The 16293-nt window shown below is 50.5% G+C and overlaps 1 protein-coding gene across 4 annotated transcripts in view; it reads left to right on the plus strand.

Annotated features, from left to right (window-relative positions):
- PBX1 (PBX homeobox 1) overlaps nt 1–16293 on the plus strand; it is a 210671-nt gene that overhangs the window by 157476 nt on the left and 36902 nt on the right. For all 4 annotated transcript variants that reach the window (XM_075002206.1, XM_075002205.1, XM_075002208.1 and 1 more), the window contains exon 3: nt 14488–14732. In XM_075002206.1, the coding sequence (XP_074858307.1) occupies nt 14488–14732 (245 nt within the window). The remainder of the gene's footprint in view (nt 1–14487; nt 14733–16293) is intronic.

Below are 16293 nucleotides of genomic sequence, written 5' to 3' on the forward strand. Positions count from 1 at the left end.
TCTGTGATGGCCCAAAGCTGCCTGGCTACCAGGGTTTATTATTTAACATCTCAAACTGGCACAGGGAGGGAGTCTGAAATGCAGTGGGTTTTAAGCCACTTTTAATCTTGGTCTCCTGTCAATCTTGTCACCAACATCATCCCCACCCTAGATGCTTTGTGCATAGAACAGCAGCCCGGAGGCCATCCGTGTCCATGGGGGATGACCTCTAAACAGGCGAGCCGGCAAGAAAAGAGGCAGTTCCTTTTGGAGAGAGCCTTTCTTTGTTTCTTTCTAATTTCATGGCCTGGCCTGGCGACGTTGAGATGGGACTGTGGCCTGCCGAGGGGCTCCAGAGGCCACCGAGGCTCCGCAGCAGATGCAATTGGTTGAAAAGCCTGTTTCTTTTCAGTGGAGAAGGATTCATATGCAAAGCGCTGAAGAGAGGAGGAGTGGGAGGCAGGGATCCCAGCCGGGCTGGGCCTTCTGCGTCTCCGAAGTTTTTTTATGGCTGGCCTCACAAGCCAGACAAAGCATGGCCTCTTCACCATTTCCTCTTGCTTTTTTTGTGTGTTGCGACTTCAGAATGAGGATGCGACGCTTTAGCATAGGGCTCTGATCCTGCACATGCTGAATGGACGCTCCAAAGGTCGCATTGTGTGCAGGTGTAGTCATGCTGATGCCTGGCCGCTCCCAGGCACTTTTCATCCGCTGATCTCAAAGCACTTTACAAAGGAGGTTCCGGTAGCCCCATTATACAGATGGTGAAACTGAGGCATGGAGCGAGACAATGATTTGCCCAACGTTGGCCAGTCAGTGGCAGAACCAGGCATAAAAGTCAGGTCACCTGAGCCAGTCCAGTGCCGTGCCAGTGGTGGCAGATGGGAGTAGCTGCCAAGTTCTTACCCAGCTCTGAGACTGCAGCTGTGTCCTCGGGTGAAGCACTTTTCCCCCACTTTGCTTCTCTTTCTGTTGCTGAGATGGGGCTCGTACCATCTGCCTTGGGCTCTGGGGGTCAGTTTCCTCTCACTTGTGACGAGGCGTGAGGCTGAAAGTGTTGGATATTGTTGTGTTGGCTGACGGTTTCTTTGCACCCCAGTGAGGATTTGAGCCAAGGGCACCACAAAGTCCATGAGGGGAAATCGAGTCATGGAGTGCTGCTGTGGTGCACCCAGAGGCAGATGCAGAATGATGCATGGGATCCAGGAGTGCAGCCCCCTGTCCCCTCTCTGACCACTTGAATGTACCACGTGCCCCATTCCCACTTCTTTTTAACATAGGATTCTTGCTCCCTGTGTGGGACATCACCGGGATGGGGCAGGGGGAAGAGACTCACTTTGGAGTCATTTTTAAAAATGCCAATTTTTGTGTGAACAAAGTGTGTGTGTGTTGCTTTTATGGCGCTCCCATAGCCAGCAGGGTATGTTCCTATTGGTGGTGCTCATTGCACATGCTTTGGTGCACATCATAAAATTTATTCCACCCCATGGCTACTAAAAATTCGAGGGAACCTTGGATATGGCTGAGCAGCCATCCAAACCATTCTGTGGGCCGAGCTCGAGACCCATCCGTGTGGTGCTTGCTCTGCAAGGAGGCTTATGTCATGCTGCGATTTTCCCAGGGTGTGGTTTCTCTCCCCGCCCTGCCTGAGAGTGAAGGTCACAGCTGGTTCCCACGTGGCTTAGCTGGATGCTGTGAACTCAGCTGACCGATAACAGCTGTAACATAGCCTGTGCAATGGGGTCGACAGCCACCCCCGGGCAAGGTGGGAGGCGGTCCCATGTCTGCACCCTGAAAGGGGCGGGGCCTATGGTAGTCAGGACTGCTAGCCCCACCCTCCCCCCCACCACGCAGAGCAGTGCTGCTGGCGCTTCAGAGGGGCCTGTGACAGTTACCCCCTGGTGGTCCCCTCACCCCCTTGGCAGGACTGAGCTGTTCACCGGTGCCCTGCAGAGCACAGGCTGAGGATGAGCAGAGAGCTGGGTTCGCGAAGGATACAGCCTGATCACCTCCCTTCCCCCAGCTCCTCAGTTGCGTTACAAGGAGCTGGAAATCCGGTGCCTTCCTATCTTCCTCTCTGCAGCACCTGCCAGCCCTAGTCCCGGAGCAGGGCCGTTCTGTGCGTGGCGCAGGACAGACCCAGAAAAAAAGGCCAGGCGCTGGCACTCAGCGTAGAGCAGGAGAACAGCTGAAGACAGGCCAACGGGAGGCCAAGTAAACAATGAAACAGCGCCAGTCGGCATGATGGGCAGCGGGCTCTGCCAACCACAGCATACCTGCTACTTTTCCATGCGTGCAACTGGGAGGCCAGCGGCTGGGGAGGGGGCAGGAGATGGGTTTGCAAGCCAGCCTCTGAAGCGTGGCGTGATCCAGGGCCTAGCCGATATTGAGAAACCATGAGCTAGTTTATGTAGATCAGGGATTGATTACTCTTCACCGCAGAGCGCCAGTGTGCTAATCCTCTTCCGGTCAAGGCAGGAGAACTGCTTCATTAGATTAGCTGATTCCTCCAGGCCTGAAAGAGTAGTGTAATTGCTCCAGTCGGATTCAAGGCATGGGTTCTTTTGGTAAGCTTGAGGTCAGAGGTGTGATCCAGTCCTGGAGGTGTAGGCAGGATGGCTGATGCCCGGTGGGGAAGGGAGGAACAGAAAGGGGAGGAGTAAGGTCTTTCCCACCGCATAAGTATGTGCTTAAATATTTATTTTAGTTCTTTCCGGGAAGGAACTCGATAGCGTTGTGCCCTGGGTCCCCAGGAGTTTGGCCAAGAGGTCAAAGGTCAGCGGCAAAGTAAAATTGTGGTGTCATTGCGTTTCCAAGGTTTTGTTCTTTGTTTGCTTAAACTGGATGGCGAGCAAGCCAGGGCTGCTGTCCAGAGCTCAGCAACCTGGTGAGGGTCGACCCGTTTCCGTCAGGCAAGCAAGAGAGCCAAAAATGTGTGGGATTGTTGCGGGCAAGCGGGGGAGAGAAGGTTGGAGAAAAGGCCACCTGATTAATTGATGATTATCTCATTTTCAAAGCCACAAATGCTTGTAAACCACAATTCCCTCTCCTGCCAGCTGGTCTGCAACTCCATTTACTCAGCCTGCCAAGTTTGGTTCATCATTTAGTAAGGAAGCGTGTGTTTTGGGGGGGCATAGCATGTAGCATGTTACAGATCACATGTGGAAGCCACTGCCATGTGATACGTATGGGCTTGACCTGTGCTCTGCCGCGAGCCCGTTTCTCTTTGGAGTTTTGGACTACGACTGCCACTCCAGCCCCGTGAGTCACTTCGGACAGTTGCTGTACTGTTCAAATGACTAGCCAGAGGAATGTTTCTGAATGCCCCCCCTCCTCCCCAATTAAGCCCGAATATCTCCAGGCTCCAAATCCCATGTTTAAATCTGACAGTAGTCTCTCAGAAATCAGAGGGATTTAGGCGCAGACGCACACGCGGAAGTGAAGATAAGAACATAAGAACAGCTGCACTGAATCAGACCAGAGGTCCATCTAGCCCAGCATCCTCTCTTCAGACAGAGGCCAATGCCTGATGCCCCAGAGAGAGTGAACGGAACAGGTGATCGTTGAGCGATCTCTCTCCTGTCATCCATTTCCAGCCTCTGGCAAACCGAGGGTAAGGACACCACGCCTGCCCATCCTGGCTAATAGCCACTGACGAATCTTTCCTCTATGAATTTATCTAGTTCTTTTTGTGAGCCCTGATAGCTTGGTGTTCGCAGCACCCTCCAGCCAGCAGTTGCACAGGTTGTCTGTGTGCTGCATGAACTTTTTTTCCCATAGATGGAAGAAGTCAGAGGGAACCGGCAGGCCTGAAATCAGTTGGGGCTGTGTGTGTGTGCTGTGTACAGACACGGTGTGGGTCAGATCCGCAGCCGATGTCACTCTGGTTTTAGTGGAGCTGTGCCAGCGTGCACCAGCTGACAATCTGGCCTTGTGGCTTTAACAAACGTGAAAGCAAAGGACAGACTTTCAGATTGGCACTGTGAGTGGCTTTGTTTCTGTCTCTCACTGACAATTAAATGTGACTCGTTTGGACCCACCCTTGTAACTTGCTGAGCCCACTTAGCTCTCATACAGGATCCAGCCCTGCAAAGGCCTGGGAAAACTAAGCGGTGCTTCCTTTTCCCAGTACATTAGCAGCAGAAAAGCTGTCCTGGCTCTGACGTATAGGGTGTCAGAGTCACCTTATCTTCACCTGTAATAGATTTGCGCTGTTTGTTTGTGTGTAGAACCAATTAGGTTTCCAACGGAGCACCAGAGTTGCTCTTGACTTTCAACTGAAAGCCCCAGCCTAAATGTAGGCGTGTACCTGGGCTCCCTCGTGACCTGTGGCTGCTTAAAACGCTGCAAATGTGCATCAAGCCAGTGTAAAAAAGCGTTGAGTGTATCCAGGGTGTGCAAGTGGTTTCACCACCACTGTTCTGACCAGTGATAGCAATTGGACGTGTGTGCGGCCTTGCCAAGAAGGCCGAAGTAACGCTGCTCTGCCTGTTTGGTGGGGCTGTGAATTGGGGGCTGCGAACAGGGCAACAGCCTTGGGACAGGGTGATGCAAAAGGGTCTGGAGGTCTGGGCCCTTCAAACAACTGTGGCACTCCAGGCAGTACTGAGGGTTGTTGGTGTGATGGGGGGGGCAGCATTGCTGCAGTCTGGGTGGTGCTGAGGCCACGCCCCTTCCGCCAGAGGCCACGCCCCTTCCGGGGCATGGAGCAAGGCGGTCCACCCAGACCCTCACTGCTATCACAGGCAACTTGGCGTCTCACTTTAAATATCAGTTCCCCTTCCCCACACCTCACTCTGGGGCTCAGTGGCCTGTTGGCCCCCACTGGATACAATGGTCTATCACAGGACAGTTCTCTACTTTACACTAAGCTTTCATCAGGTCTTCTTCGTGACCCGTGTTAGGTGAGACCGGAAACATCAGCCCCTCTGTAACTGCTTGAAACTCTTCCTAATTACTTTGCCCAAGCTGAAGGGTCAGAAACACAGAGCAGTCGGGATGTGTTTCAGACTTTCCCATTTTTAAAGTGTTACACAAGGGAACAGGGAATCTGGCTGTGCAGGGTTCAGTATGGCCAGCCTTGGATTCATGTCCTAGGAGATTGAGAGTGGCTTAAAAATAATGTGATTTACAAAATTAAAAAAAAAAACCCCACCGACCAAAGTAATGAATTTGCGGTGTTTTTGTTTTTATGTGGACTTTCTGGTTTCTGGATCATGCTTTTTCTGCAACCCACAAGGGCTGGAAACTTGCCTTCTTTTAAAGTGAAATGAAAACAAACAAAGCAGTCCAGTAACGCTTTAAAGACTAACAAAATAATGTATTAGGTGGTGAGCTTTTTTGAGAGAGACCACATGGGATAGTTGCTAGTCTTTAAAGTGCTACTGGACTGCTTTTTTGTTTTGATAGAATATAGACTAACATGGCTATCTCTCTGTTACTATTAAAGTGAAAAGTGAGTGTCCCATGATCACATGATTCCAGCAGCTGGGGCTTTAAGAGCACCATCAAACGTTGCAAGGATCATGGCAAAATTGTGAGAGTAATCACGTTGAGCTGACATCTGCCTCCTAAACATGGCTGGGGGAATTTCTGGGTTGGCATTCATGCAGCACAGCGTGCTGGTCATAGGCGTCAGGAAAAGTGGTTGGAGAATAACAGTATCACAGGGTCTCTCTAGAGGTACTGTTGTGCTCATGGACTTCTGGATATCTACTGGAGACCTCCCTGAATCCATTGAGAGATCCTTGGCTCCAGAGTGGAACTTGGCTCCAGAGCTGCAGAGGTGGAACCTTCATCTTCTTCTCTCAAGCTCCTGGGTTTTTCCAGCACATCTTAAGAACAGAGAAGGATGGGAAGAAAAGCCCTTCTGAAAATCACAGCCTAATCACTCCCATCTGCTCCTGCACTGCATCCCAGCGCTGCCTGCCAGCACGCTCGCCTCCAACACTAAGTGGCACATTATTTTCCATAACTTGCAATCATTTGCTGGAAATCTCCTCCTCCTTTACAAGGTCCCCCTGGAAAGGCAATTGGACAAAACCCTAGGGCAGCCCACCCAGCTCAGGCTGACATTTGAATTCTGCACCTGTGTTACTGGCTCGGCGACCTTGCTGTATTTCATGGGGAGGCTGAGGAAGATTCCAGCCACTGGGATTTGTTTTTGCCAAAATGTGCTCTGAAATTAGAGCCAAAAAGGAGCTACCCTAATTCACCTTCCTGCCATCCCATAATAGTTCCCTACACTCCCTTCTTTGATGGCTCCATCACATCCTTTGGAGACTCTTACAGGCAAATAAACAGCTTTCTTCCTGATATTGAACCTCACTTTTCTCTTAGCCCAGTTTCAAGGCCTTCCTCCTTCCAATTTACCTCCAAAAGGCTCCAGAAATCCTTTCCCAACTCATGAGGGAGTTACTCTTGCTGAAATGCAGCTGCCTCTGGGGTGCAGTGTGGGAGTTCTTTTAACAACCCTGTGCTACAGCAGAGGCTAGGAAGCACAGAAGGGTGTATTAACTAAATTGCAAGGTTACTTCTCAGACTGTGGTTGGAAATTTGGCCAGGAAATGTCAGCAAAGACAGCCTCTTTTCTTCCAACAAGCACCCTGCCACCTTCAGGCGTTTGGTTAGGTTAGGGGCATGGCTTGGAAAGATGGCAAGAACTTGGTAACTTGAGCATTTCATCAGCATAATGGACCGTCTCTTCATCACTGGGTGTCCCTTCTTTGCAGAGCACACTCCTGAATACAAGTCTCCAGCTCGCTGCCGAGGTTTAACTGGCTGTAGTGTACTTCTCCCTCAAGCCCCCACACAGCTATGACTTTTAGGGCCTAAAAGCAACGTCTGAGGAGAAGAGCGATGTAAACCTGGGAGGTGGAGGTGGTTCCCTAGAAGTTTCTAGGAGCCAGCACTCAACAGCTGGATAGAGTCACTCCACAACCCTTTTCTGGGTGAGCCTTCCAAAGGAATTCAGCCGTTGGCCAAGGGTTGCACAGTCCTGATATGGGGATTGAGAGAGGTCCAGTAGAGTGTAAAGGAGGGTATGAGAAGCCTGGAGACCCTCTTTTGAGTTTCGTGAATGCTCTTCCTTGTGCTTTCTTTCATATCAAGTGCTGCTGAGAAGCACGTTCCTCTCCTGTGTGACTGGAGCCCTTGCTGGCGCTTCATCTGTTCTCTCAAAATGGGAAAGAGGGTTGGAGACAACTGGCTCATGATGCATCTGGGACCTCTGAAGCATTCTGGGACTCATTGCCAGTCCCACACCTCTGTCCCAGGTCCCCACGGAGCAGGGCAGTTAACAAACCAAGGGCTGAGTTCAGGCTTTGCCATGGAGCGTTGCTCCAAGGGAGTCTGTGTGGTGTGAGTCCATGATGATTTTATGTGTTTGTGGTGTCCTGGGCTGCTGAAGGCACGTTGGAAGCCAGAGGTCCAAAGATAGGAGCCGGATGTCCCCTCCTCAGGAGTCTGATAACTCCTGGCTCTAGCACTAAAGAGGGAGAAGCCATGTCCTGAACCCCATGCATGTTGAATGCCAAAGCAGAGAAACCAAGCCTGACCCACTAAGCTAGACCATCCTGAGAGTCAGGTCTCCCAAGGAGGTAGCCACTGAGCAAAGAGGGTCCTGCCTGCCAGCAGGCCTGGGAGCTGCTGGGTGGGACATGAGCAGAGCCCATAATGCCCCCTGGGCCCAAGGCAGGATGAAAGTGCTGCTACTGTGGCCAGGTTATGCGAATAAGAGTTACTTCTAATGCTCTCTGCATTGCCAGCACCTCCATCAGACACCCTTGCCTGAGTTATGAACAGCAGCTGCTGAATCCTCACAGCCTCCCATCAGCTGTCTTTTATCCCCATTTTAGAAGTGGGGAAATGGAGGCAGAGGTGAAGGGACTTTCCCACAGCAAGCCAGCAGGCAGGGTCGCTACTGTGGAGCTCACTACTCTGGCCATTAAATCATATTGCCTTCTAGGCCAGGGGGAGTCCTAGGCTTTGGGAGTCTTACCCCAAAAAGTCCCCTTAGAAGCACGTCTGCACTCGCTCGGGAGGTGGCTGTGCTACAGCATGGCAGCCGTGGAACAGGAGGCTCAGAGCTAGGGCTGGGACAGACCTTTAGGATCTGAGGAAAACTTCTGGAATACCAGAGCAGGAGAGGGGGAAGATGGGAAAGAGAGGGTGGAGGGAGAGGTGTGTAGAAGGCTCAGTGAGACAGGAGAGGGAGAGTCGTCTTTCATAGGTCATTGTCGCAGGTAACAGGTTTAAAATGAAGAAAGGGGAGTATTCTTCATGAAGAACACAGTCAAGCTGTGGACCTCCTGGTCAGAGGATGTTGTGAAGCGCCCCCCGGACCCTAACAGCGTTGAGAAAAGATCTGGATAAATTCGTGGAGGACAGGTCCATCAGTTGGCTATTCAGTAGGTTTTCCAGGCCTCTGTTTGTCAGAAGCTGGGGATGGGCAATCGGGGATGGATCACTTGGTGACTGCCTGTTCTGTTCGTCCCTATGGCCTTGGCCACTGTCAGGAGACAGGAACCTGAGTTAGATGGACTGTTGGCCTGACCCAGTATGGACCTTCTTATGTCTTGCCTTTCCTGAGTGGCTCTGACATGGTGCTAGCAGGCCTCAGGGGCTCTTCATGAGCCTCTCTGGTTGTTTTGGGGATGGCTGGAGCTCTGCCACTCCATACCATGCCACTGGGATGGAATTACCCTAGCTGGTGGCTCAGCCCCTTGCAGGGTGGAGACTCCACCTGGGCCTCTGGGGACATTTTTCGCTCCCTCAGAGGAGATACGTAGAACCCCACAGCAGCTGACTTGGAGGTGTATGGCTGCATGCTGGCTCTGTCACCTCTAGAGGTGGGGCCTGTGAACGAAGGATGGTGGTGTGAGTTTTGCCCTGGGGTTGCACAGTGGTCACTCTTATGGCCTGACAAGAATCCTGGCGTTGTTGCATGAACTGCTGCTGGGGAGCAGCACATCGCTGGGCAGAGAGCTGGTTCCCGTCTCACCATCCCCTCTGCTAACCTGTCGCCGGCCGATAACACCAAGGAATGACACCTCCATGATTGCCCTGGCCGGAGGTCCGGAATTACCCGCAGAGTCACTTTGCAGCAGCCAGAAGGAGGCGTGTGGTTTTTGTTTTGTGCTAGTTTCTCGGGAAGAGAGTCAGTTCTTTCTGAGAGACGAGCATCCTCTAGTGGCAGTCAGCAGAGCTGGCAGGTTTTTCAGGCTGTCAGGAGACCAGCCAAGGACAAAATATTCTGTTTTTCCCTAGTTTTTGGCCTGTAACTTTTCCTCCCGATCATGAAGATCAACCAATGGAGTTTCCCGGGCAATTGGTTCTCCACCTTTGGCCAGGGGAAGGGTACAGCTGAGAACACAGGAGAAATTCAGGAGCATCAGGAGCTGGTTTCTCATCTGTGACACGGAGGGAGAGAGCAGGAGGAGATGCTGCTTTGCCAAAATGGTTTTATTTTCACTTTGTTTTTCCCGGGTTTCTGGGAGGACATGAGCGTTCCTTGACCGCTGACAGAGCTGCAGCACCGGCAGCGTCCCCACACGCTGTCCCCAGCACCCAGTTCTTGGTTTCTGATAGCCTCTTAGCTCAAACAAATTCATAACTGTCCGAACAATCGTCAAAGAGTCTGCCACCAACACTGGTGCCATGGGCCAACTCCTCAGTGGATGTCAATTGGTGCAACCGTTGTTTGCATGGATGAGCACCAGCTGTAGAACTGATCCCAGAGAAAGCAGTTCGCAGTGAATGCTGCTAAATTCCCTCACCCATTTCCAAATTGTTTTCTGGGGACTGTTCTTCCCCATTTCCGTGGTCTGGGAATCCAGATTCCAGTGGCCCAGTGTGGGTTGTCTCTCTCTGCCTCTCCAGAACTGGTCTTTTGTCCCTTTAAGCCCATTTACGGATGAGCAGGAGAGAGGCAGGGAGCCAGTCATAGAATCCAAGATTGGAAGAAACCTCAGGAGGTCATCTAGTCCAGCCCCCCGCCCAGAGCAGAACCAACCCCAACTAAATCCTCTCAGCCAGGACTTTGTCAAGCTGAGACTTAAAATATGTAGGGATGGTGATTCCTCCACCTCTCTAGGTAACGCATTCCAGTGCTTCACCACCCTCCTCGTGAAATAAATCTGCCCACCAGGGCCTTGATCATATGTGATAGTTGCTGGATTAGGTAACAGCTCTGCTACTTGAAATTGGATCGCGGCGGATGAATGTTAACATCTCAGGTGCCCTGGCAGAAGGTACATTTGAGTCTTGTATAGTGCCGGGAAAATAAAAAAGGAGCTTTTAAATAATCATTTTGTCTCCTCCTCACCAGAGCACACACCAAGCAATAACTAGTGGCATCAGGTCTGCTTAAACACGTTGGTCTTTTCATGCCTTTATTTAATAGTGCTATTCTAACTGGCTAGCCAAACCGGCACAACTGCGACATCTCCCAGCATTTTTTGACCCGGTGGGTTTTTGGATTCCACTTGTTAAACAAATCTAATTAGACTGTAATCATAAAGTAGTGTATACTAGTGCAAATGTACAGCTGTGGATATATAATCACACGTGTGTGTGTGTGTGTGTCATTATGCAGTAATAAGACTAAACACGCATAGCTTTTTTTCTTGAATAGGTCCCACACAAAAATTCATCAATCACATGTGGACACCTCACTGGGTAGCGAGTTTCAGATTATTTATTTAAAAAAATGTCTCTTGAAATCCAAACCATGTGTGTGTCTGGTTTAAAACTCCTGTTTTCTCTTTGTGTTTAACACGCCCCCCCCTCCCCCCCCCCGTGTGTGTGTGTGTTGAGGTTTTTTGGGAGGAATAGATTATTCATCTTCACCTCTGTCCCATCTCCTGCCTCTTCCTCCTCCTTTTAAGTTCTGGCATTTGTCTTTTCTTTTGCATAGGATTAGGCATCGCTGAGCTGAAATCAACATGTTTCATTGACGGTGCTCCACATCTTCTGTGATTTCCTTCCCCGCTGTCTCTCCACCTCAGGAGATGTTTTGTTCTTGTCTCGTCTGTCATGTGGCTTGCTTCGTGTATGCTCTTTAAACAATCTTTTAAAAAACAATTTTTAGCAAGGCATTATGTATCTTTGTGGTAACACCCAGGTAAAAGAGATCCGCCCAAAATCCTGGATCTCAAGTCACCTGAATTTGTGTCTTTTTGAATCTGAGATCCAGATGTAAATGGGCCTCTTCAGCCCATCTTTGGTATGTAAACTATAATTGTTAATTGGCAATTGTTTGTAATTTAATTTTTATTTTTTAAGAAATTTACTTGCTCATTTCAACCCTTTTAAATGACAAAATTTCAAACACAAAAAAGGTGAAAAATACTAAAAAAGATTTGTGTCCAGAGAATTAGATTTCAAAGCCATTTAGGGTTTTTAAGTGTCCTGTTGTTTGGGTTCATTCTCTGCTGAAGCTTTCACTCACGAGTAGTTTCTACTAATAGTCACTGTATCATTCAGAAATTTATTCTAGATTAAGGAAAAGGATGTTTCTTGTTGCTTTCACTGCCCTCTTATGACTTTTTATTGGCAGCAAATTTTAGATTATTTTTTAAAACTGGCAGTAAAAACTTTTTTTGATGCTTGGCAGCGCAGATTACAGGGTTAGGAATAATTGATCAGATTTGTTTTAGACGTAAGAAAGCATAATTTCGTTTAAAATCAGTGGATCGTTCCGAAGTTTTAATATGTCTATATTAGCCCGTAGAATTCCTATGGAAATTCAGTGCACTGGTTTTTCCTGTCTCTCTTATTAGCATCCCTGGCCACGTCCACATACTGTCTAAGTGCAGCTGTTTCTGGCCTTTTCCACCTACGCTTTACAAAATTAAAATAGTTAAATTTAAAAAAAGATGATTCAGTATGTAATGTTGGCAGTTTATTCTCTCCCCTCCCACCCTGAAGTATAGCCTCTTCTGCTGCAGTTTTCAGGCTGCTTAGTACATACAGGTTGAACATCTCATCTGGCAACATTCATAATCTGGCATGATTTTAATTAGCTGGATGATCACTTATCATGGGTGTGGCCAAGTTTCCTATAAAGTTTGTTTCCAGCCCACAGTCCTGGGTCTCAGTGTTCTGTGCTGTTATTTAGCTGTAATTTACCCCTAAAGGTCTTCTCAGAGCCCAGTAAGCAGTGGAAGTGTTGGTAATGCTGCTAGCGAACACTGAGGTCCCATGGTTCCGCAAAATCTCTCTTTCAGCGCCGGTCAGGTGCCAAGGGTGTCGGATTAGGGAGGTTCAACCTGTACTAACATTAATATGTTTCATTTGCCTTTTGTCTTTCCCCAGAGGGTCTCCAAGCGCTTTGTACGTTTTATTCATCCTTGTAAAAAGTTGCCTTTTAAAGGCATGGAAACTGAGGCATGAGTGGTTTAAGGACCTGATTCTGCAGTGAGGGCTGCACAGGTGTCAGCTTGTTCCAGGATCAAGTCTAAGGGCATGAGTCAAAGGGGGTTTTACCATTGACTTTGACAGGAGTAGGATCAGGCTGGGAATGCTTGCCAGAGCTAAGATGGAAGCCAAGTGCCAGACTTGCAGCCCTCTGTCTCGTTCCCAGATCCAGCTTCTCTTCCTGATGCATCTCAGCAAACCTGGGTGAAAGCAAATGCTCGTGACTGTCGGACCGGTTGTAAAAATGAGAGAAAGGGGAATCCGGCTGTGATTCTCTCCCCGTGGTATTTCCTGCGTGTGTGTGCAATACCCGTTACATGCACTTATTCAGATTTGCACAGTTGGCATTCGTGCCCCTAGCTAATCTGCTGTGCTGATGAGGAGACAGGGCTTGTTAACTTCTTTTTCCTTGTGAGAGCAAAGAGTCGGGCGAGGATTCGGTCATGTTCTGAAGTCCGACGCGATTGCTGAACAATATGTAGAAATCGACCTGGTGGAAAAGCTCTGTGAATTATCCTGTTGGGAGAGCACCTTGACCCCACCTATAGAACTTTTGCAGAGAGGGAGAGCTCAGTGGTTTGAGCATTGGCCTGCTCAACCCAGGGTTGTGAGCTCAGTCCTTGAGGGAGGCCATTTAGGGATTGGAGCAAATAGCTGTCAGGGATGGTGCTTGCTCCTGCCAAGAGGGCAGGGGACTGGACTAGATGACCTCCTGAGATCCTTTCCACTTTTAGGAAATGTGTATCTCCAACTATCTTCTTATCTTTTTAACTGCAGGTTTTCACATCTCCCTCATGCATTTCTCTTGGTTTCAGCCTGGTGGGATGTTTCCCTCAGGGAAGAAAAGACCCAGGTGTACCCAAGAGTTAATAGTCACTGAATGATTATTTCCACAGTGAGTGAGCTAATATTTGCGCAGCTGTTTGCAAATACAAAGCCGTGTTCTTAATTAGCTGTGTGATTTCTAGGGGCTTTTTTAGTTGTCTTTTAAAACATAATGCCCTTTAGAAGACAAAAGTGGCGCCTCTTCTTCTTCTCCCCCTTGTAATTGAGGACCATGTGCAAACAGTCGGCAGGCCAGGCTGGCCAAGCGGAGAACACCATGCCTCGAATAACTAAATGTCCCCTTGCGCTGGCCTCCCATACACCTTCCCTGTCACAATCTCACGTGGGTGGCCCGCAAAAGCCACGGAAACCACCAGAACTGGCATGAGCCCACGGGGCCAGCCAGCCGCGTGTGGGACTCGCGAGCTAGTTACTGAAGTGCTGCGTCTGCAGCGCTAACCCTTGTCGCGCTGGTGGGTTTCTCCTCCCTTGAAATGGGGGCGGCCGGTTCCTGTCCCACAAAAGTAGCTTCAGTCCTTAGCGCTGGGGGCTCTTTGCCGCATCGCCTTGGAGGAGGGCTGCGGGTGAAAGGGGCCTAGTCCACAGCCCGGGGACACGAGCCATCTGTTCTCACGCAGAAGGGACAGTGTGGGCAGAAACGGTGCCAGTGGGGCTGTCCCGTTTTCACCAGGACACTCTGATTTTTTTGGCTTCTGGGTCAGTGCCATTTAGGGTTGGCTGCCAGGTGCCTGGTTTTCAGAGGCCCAGCACCCAAACCAAAAGCTTGGTTATCCCAGGCCAGGAGGCGGCACTGGGTCATTAACCTGCCCTGGCTCCGCTAACTTGCAGCCACCCCCTGTCTGCAGGCTGGCTCCTTGAGACAATCCAGCAAGCAAGGAGGAGGGTAGGGGGCAGAGGAGCTAGTGACTGGGATGGGGTCTGGGGAAGAGGTGGAGCCTAGGGGGCTGGTTAGAAAGGTGCTCCCTGTAGTGCCAGCGTGTCCCAACCCTGCTCCAGAGGGAGTGCCAGGGAGGGAGGGAACGGATCTGCCTCCCATCCTCTCTGAGGCTCTCCAATGAGTGGTCCAGGGCTCAGCTCGCTCCAGGGCAGGGCCAGGACAGAGTCCCAAGCTGCTGGGCTAGGTTTGAACTAGAGGTGCAACAAGGGTTTGCAAGCAAGGGCTGGTTCGTGTAGATTGCCACGGCACCACTGATGTCAAGGGGCCAGGTTCCCAGCTAACCCTCCCACCTCTGTCTCCTCTCGCAGTCCTGAGTATCCGGGGAGCCCAGGAAGAGGAGCCCACAGACCCGCAGCTGATGCGACTGGACAACATGCTGTTGGCGGAGGGCGTGGCAGGACCTGAGAAAGGAGGAGGCTCAGCAGCTGCAGCAGCCGCGGCGGCAGCATCCGGAGGGGCTGGCTCGGACAATTCCGTGGAGCATTCCGACTACAGAGCTAAACTCTCGCAGATCCGACAGATCTACCACACGGAGCTGGAGAAATACGAACAGGTAACCGGCTCATTCACGGAGGCTGGGCAGAGAGCCCCCCCCGCCCCCGGCCAAAGCAAAAGGCAGGGTTTAAAGGACCCTCTGCTCCAGGAAATACACCCATTCCAGGGGTGATCTGCCAGCACAGCAGAGGGAGGGTAATGCCAGAGAAAATGGAGCCGATCAGAGAATCAGCGTGTTACCTACACACAGTTCTGTACGTCAAGCCAGCGCTGGTGGGCTGGAGCACTAGTGACATCTATTGTCAAGGTGGTGTGAACGAAACCTCACCCCGCAGCTCAGAACTGCCTGAGACAGCCACGGCTTCAGCTGAAGTCTGATCTGGGGAACTGGTCAAAATTTTTGCACCTAATGGTGGTGGTGGTTTTTGTTTTAGTTTTTGTTAAAAATCAGAATTAAAAATTATTTATTTTACTTGCAAACAATTGTCGATGGCAAAAGCCCCCTGGGATTTGGTTTTGGTTTTGTAAAATTTTCAGTGCTGCCTTGTTTTAATCCCTATTTCAGTACCACAATGATGTCCACATCTGACTCATTTGTTCGACAAATGCATTTTACCAGAGGGCCCGTTTTCAGTAAGAAAAGCTGCCTTTTGGTGGCTGGGTTTTGATAAAAATGTTGGTAACAAATTTGGTGAAAACAATCCTGGAAAACCTTTTTCAAAAAAGACAAACCTGAGCCATTTCGCATCTTGCCGGACAGTTTTGTGACTGTTCAGGCCAGTCCCATGACATGTATAGGGCCAGCCTAATGGCGAGTGTTTTGCTTTTTAAACTCAATGGATACACATTCCTTTCTCCTAGGAGTACAAGGAGAGAGGGGAAAGTTGGCCTAGTGGTTAGTCTCCATCTGATCCTCAGGAGACCTAATGACCCATTGCATCCTGCATGGGACTTGCTTGCCACCTGGCTGGGGGGGAGGGGGAGTGGGGGGCAGTTACCCACTCCATTTGGCAGCTCTGCTCCCATGCATGTTCCAGATTCAATTCCCTTTCTCGGGCTCAGATGTTGGGCAGTGAATCCTTGCTGTGCAGCTTGCTGTCCTCCTGCTGGGGAGCCTGTGGGGAGCCACCTGCCCACAGGGGAACCACAAGTCTGAACTGGGGCAGGGGACCTGCAGCTCTGGTAGCAAAGCCTGCTGGCCAGGTCGCTGGCTGTCTGGCCATTCAAAACTATCTCCCAAGGCCTCTGGATGCTGCTGTAATAGCGCTCCCATGAGTCCGTCTGCAAAGAGCCCTGATGCTGTGTCACCTTCGCGCAGAAAGGGGTGGTGAGTTCGGCTCTTTGGCCAGGACACTCTTGATCTTCCCAGCTATGTCCCGGGTCCCACCAAGCCGCCAGTTCTGTGGGCCAGAGAATGAGAACGGCTTTCCCTCTCCAGCTCCCCTCTTGGGATCGGAGGCAGGAGATCAGGGAGCCCTTTCCCGACACCCTCCAGCTGTAGGTGCCAGCAGCTGTAGAGAACTCGGCCTGTGTCAAGGTGGTGCAGCCGGCAGTTGGCTCCGTCTGCAGCCTGTTGACGGCTGTGCCCTACATGTGCTTTGGAAGTGCAGAGAGAAAAG

This window comes from Carettochelys insculpta, chromosome 9 (assembly GCF_033958435.1).
Source record: "Carettochelys insculpta isolate YL-2023 chromosome 9, ASM3395843v1, whole genome shotgun sequence".
In the NCBI taxonomy this organism is placed as follows: domain Eukaryota; kingdom Metazoa; phylum Chordata; order Testudines; family Carettochelyidae; genus Carettochelys; species Carettochelys insculpta.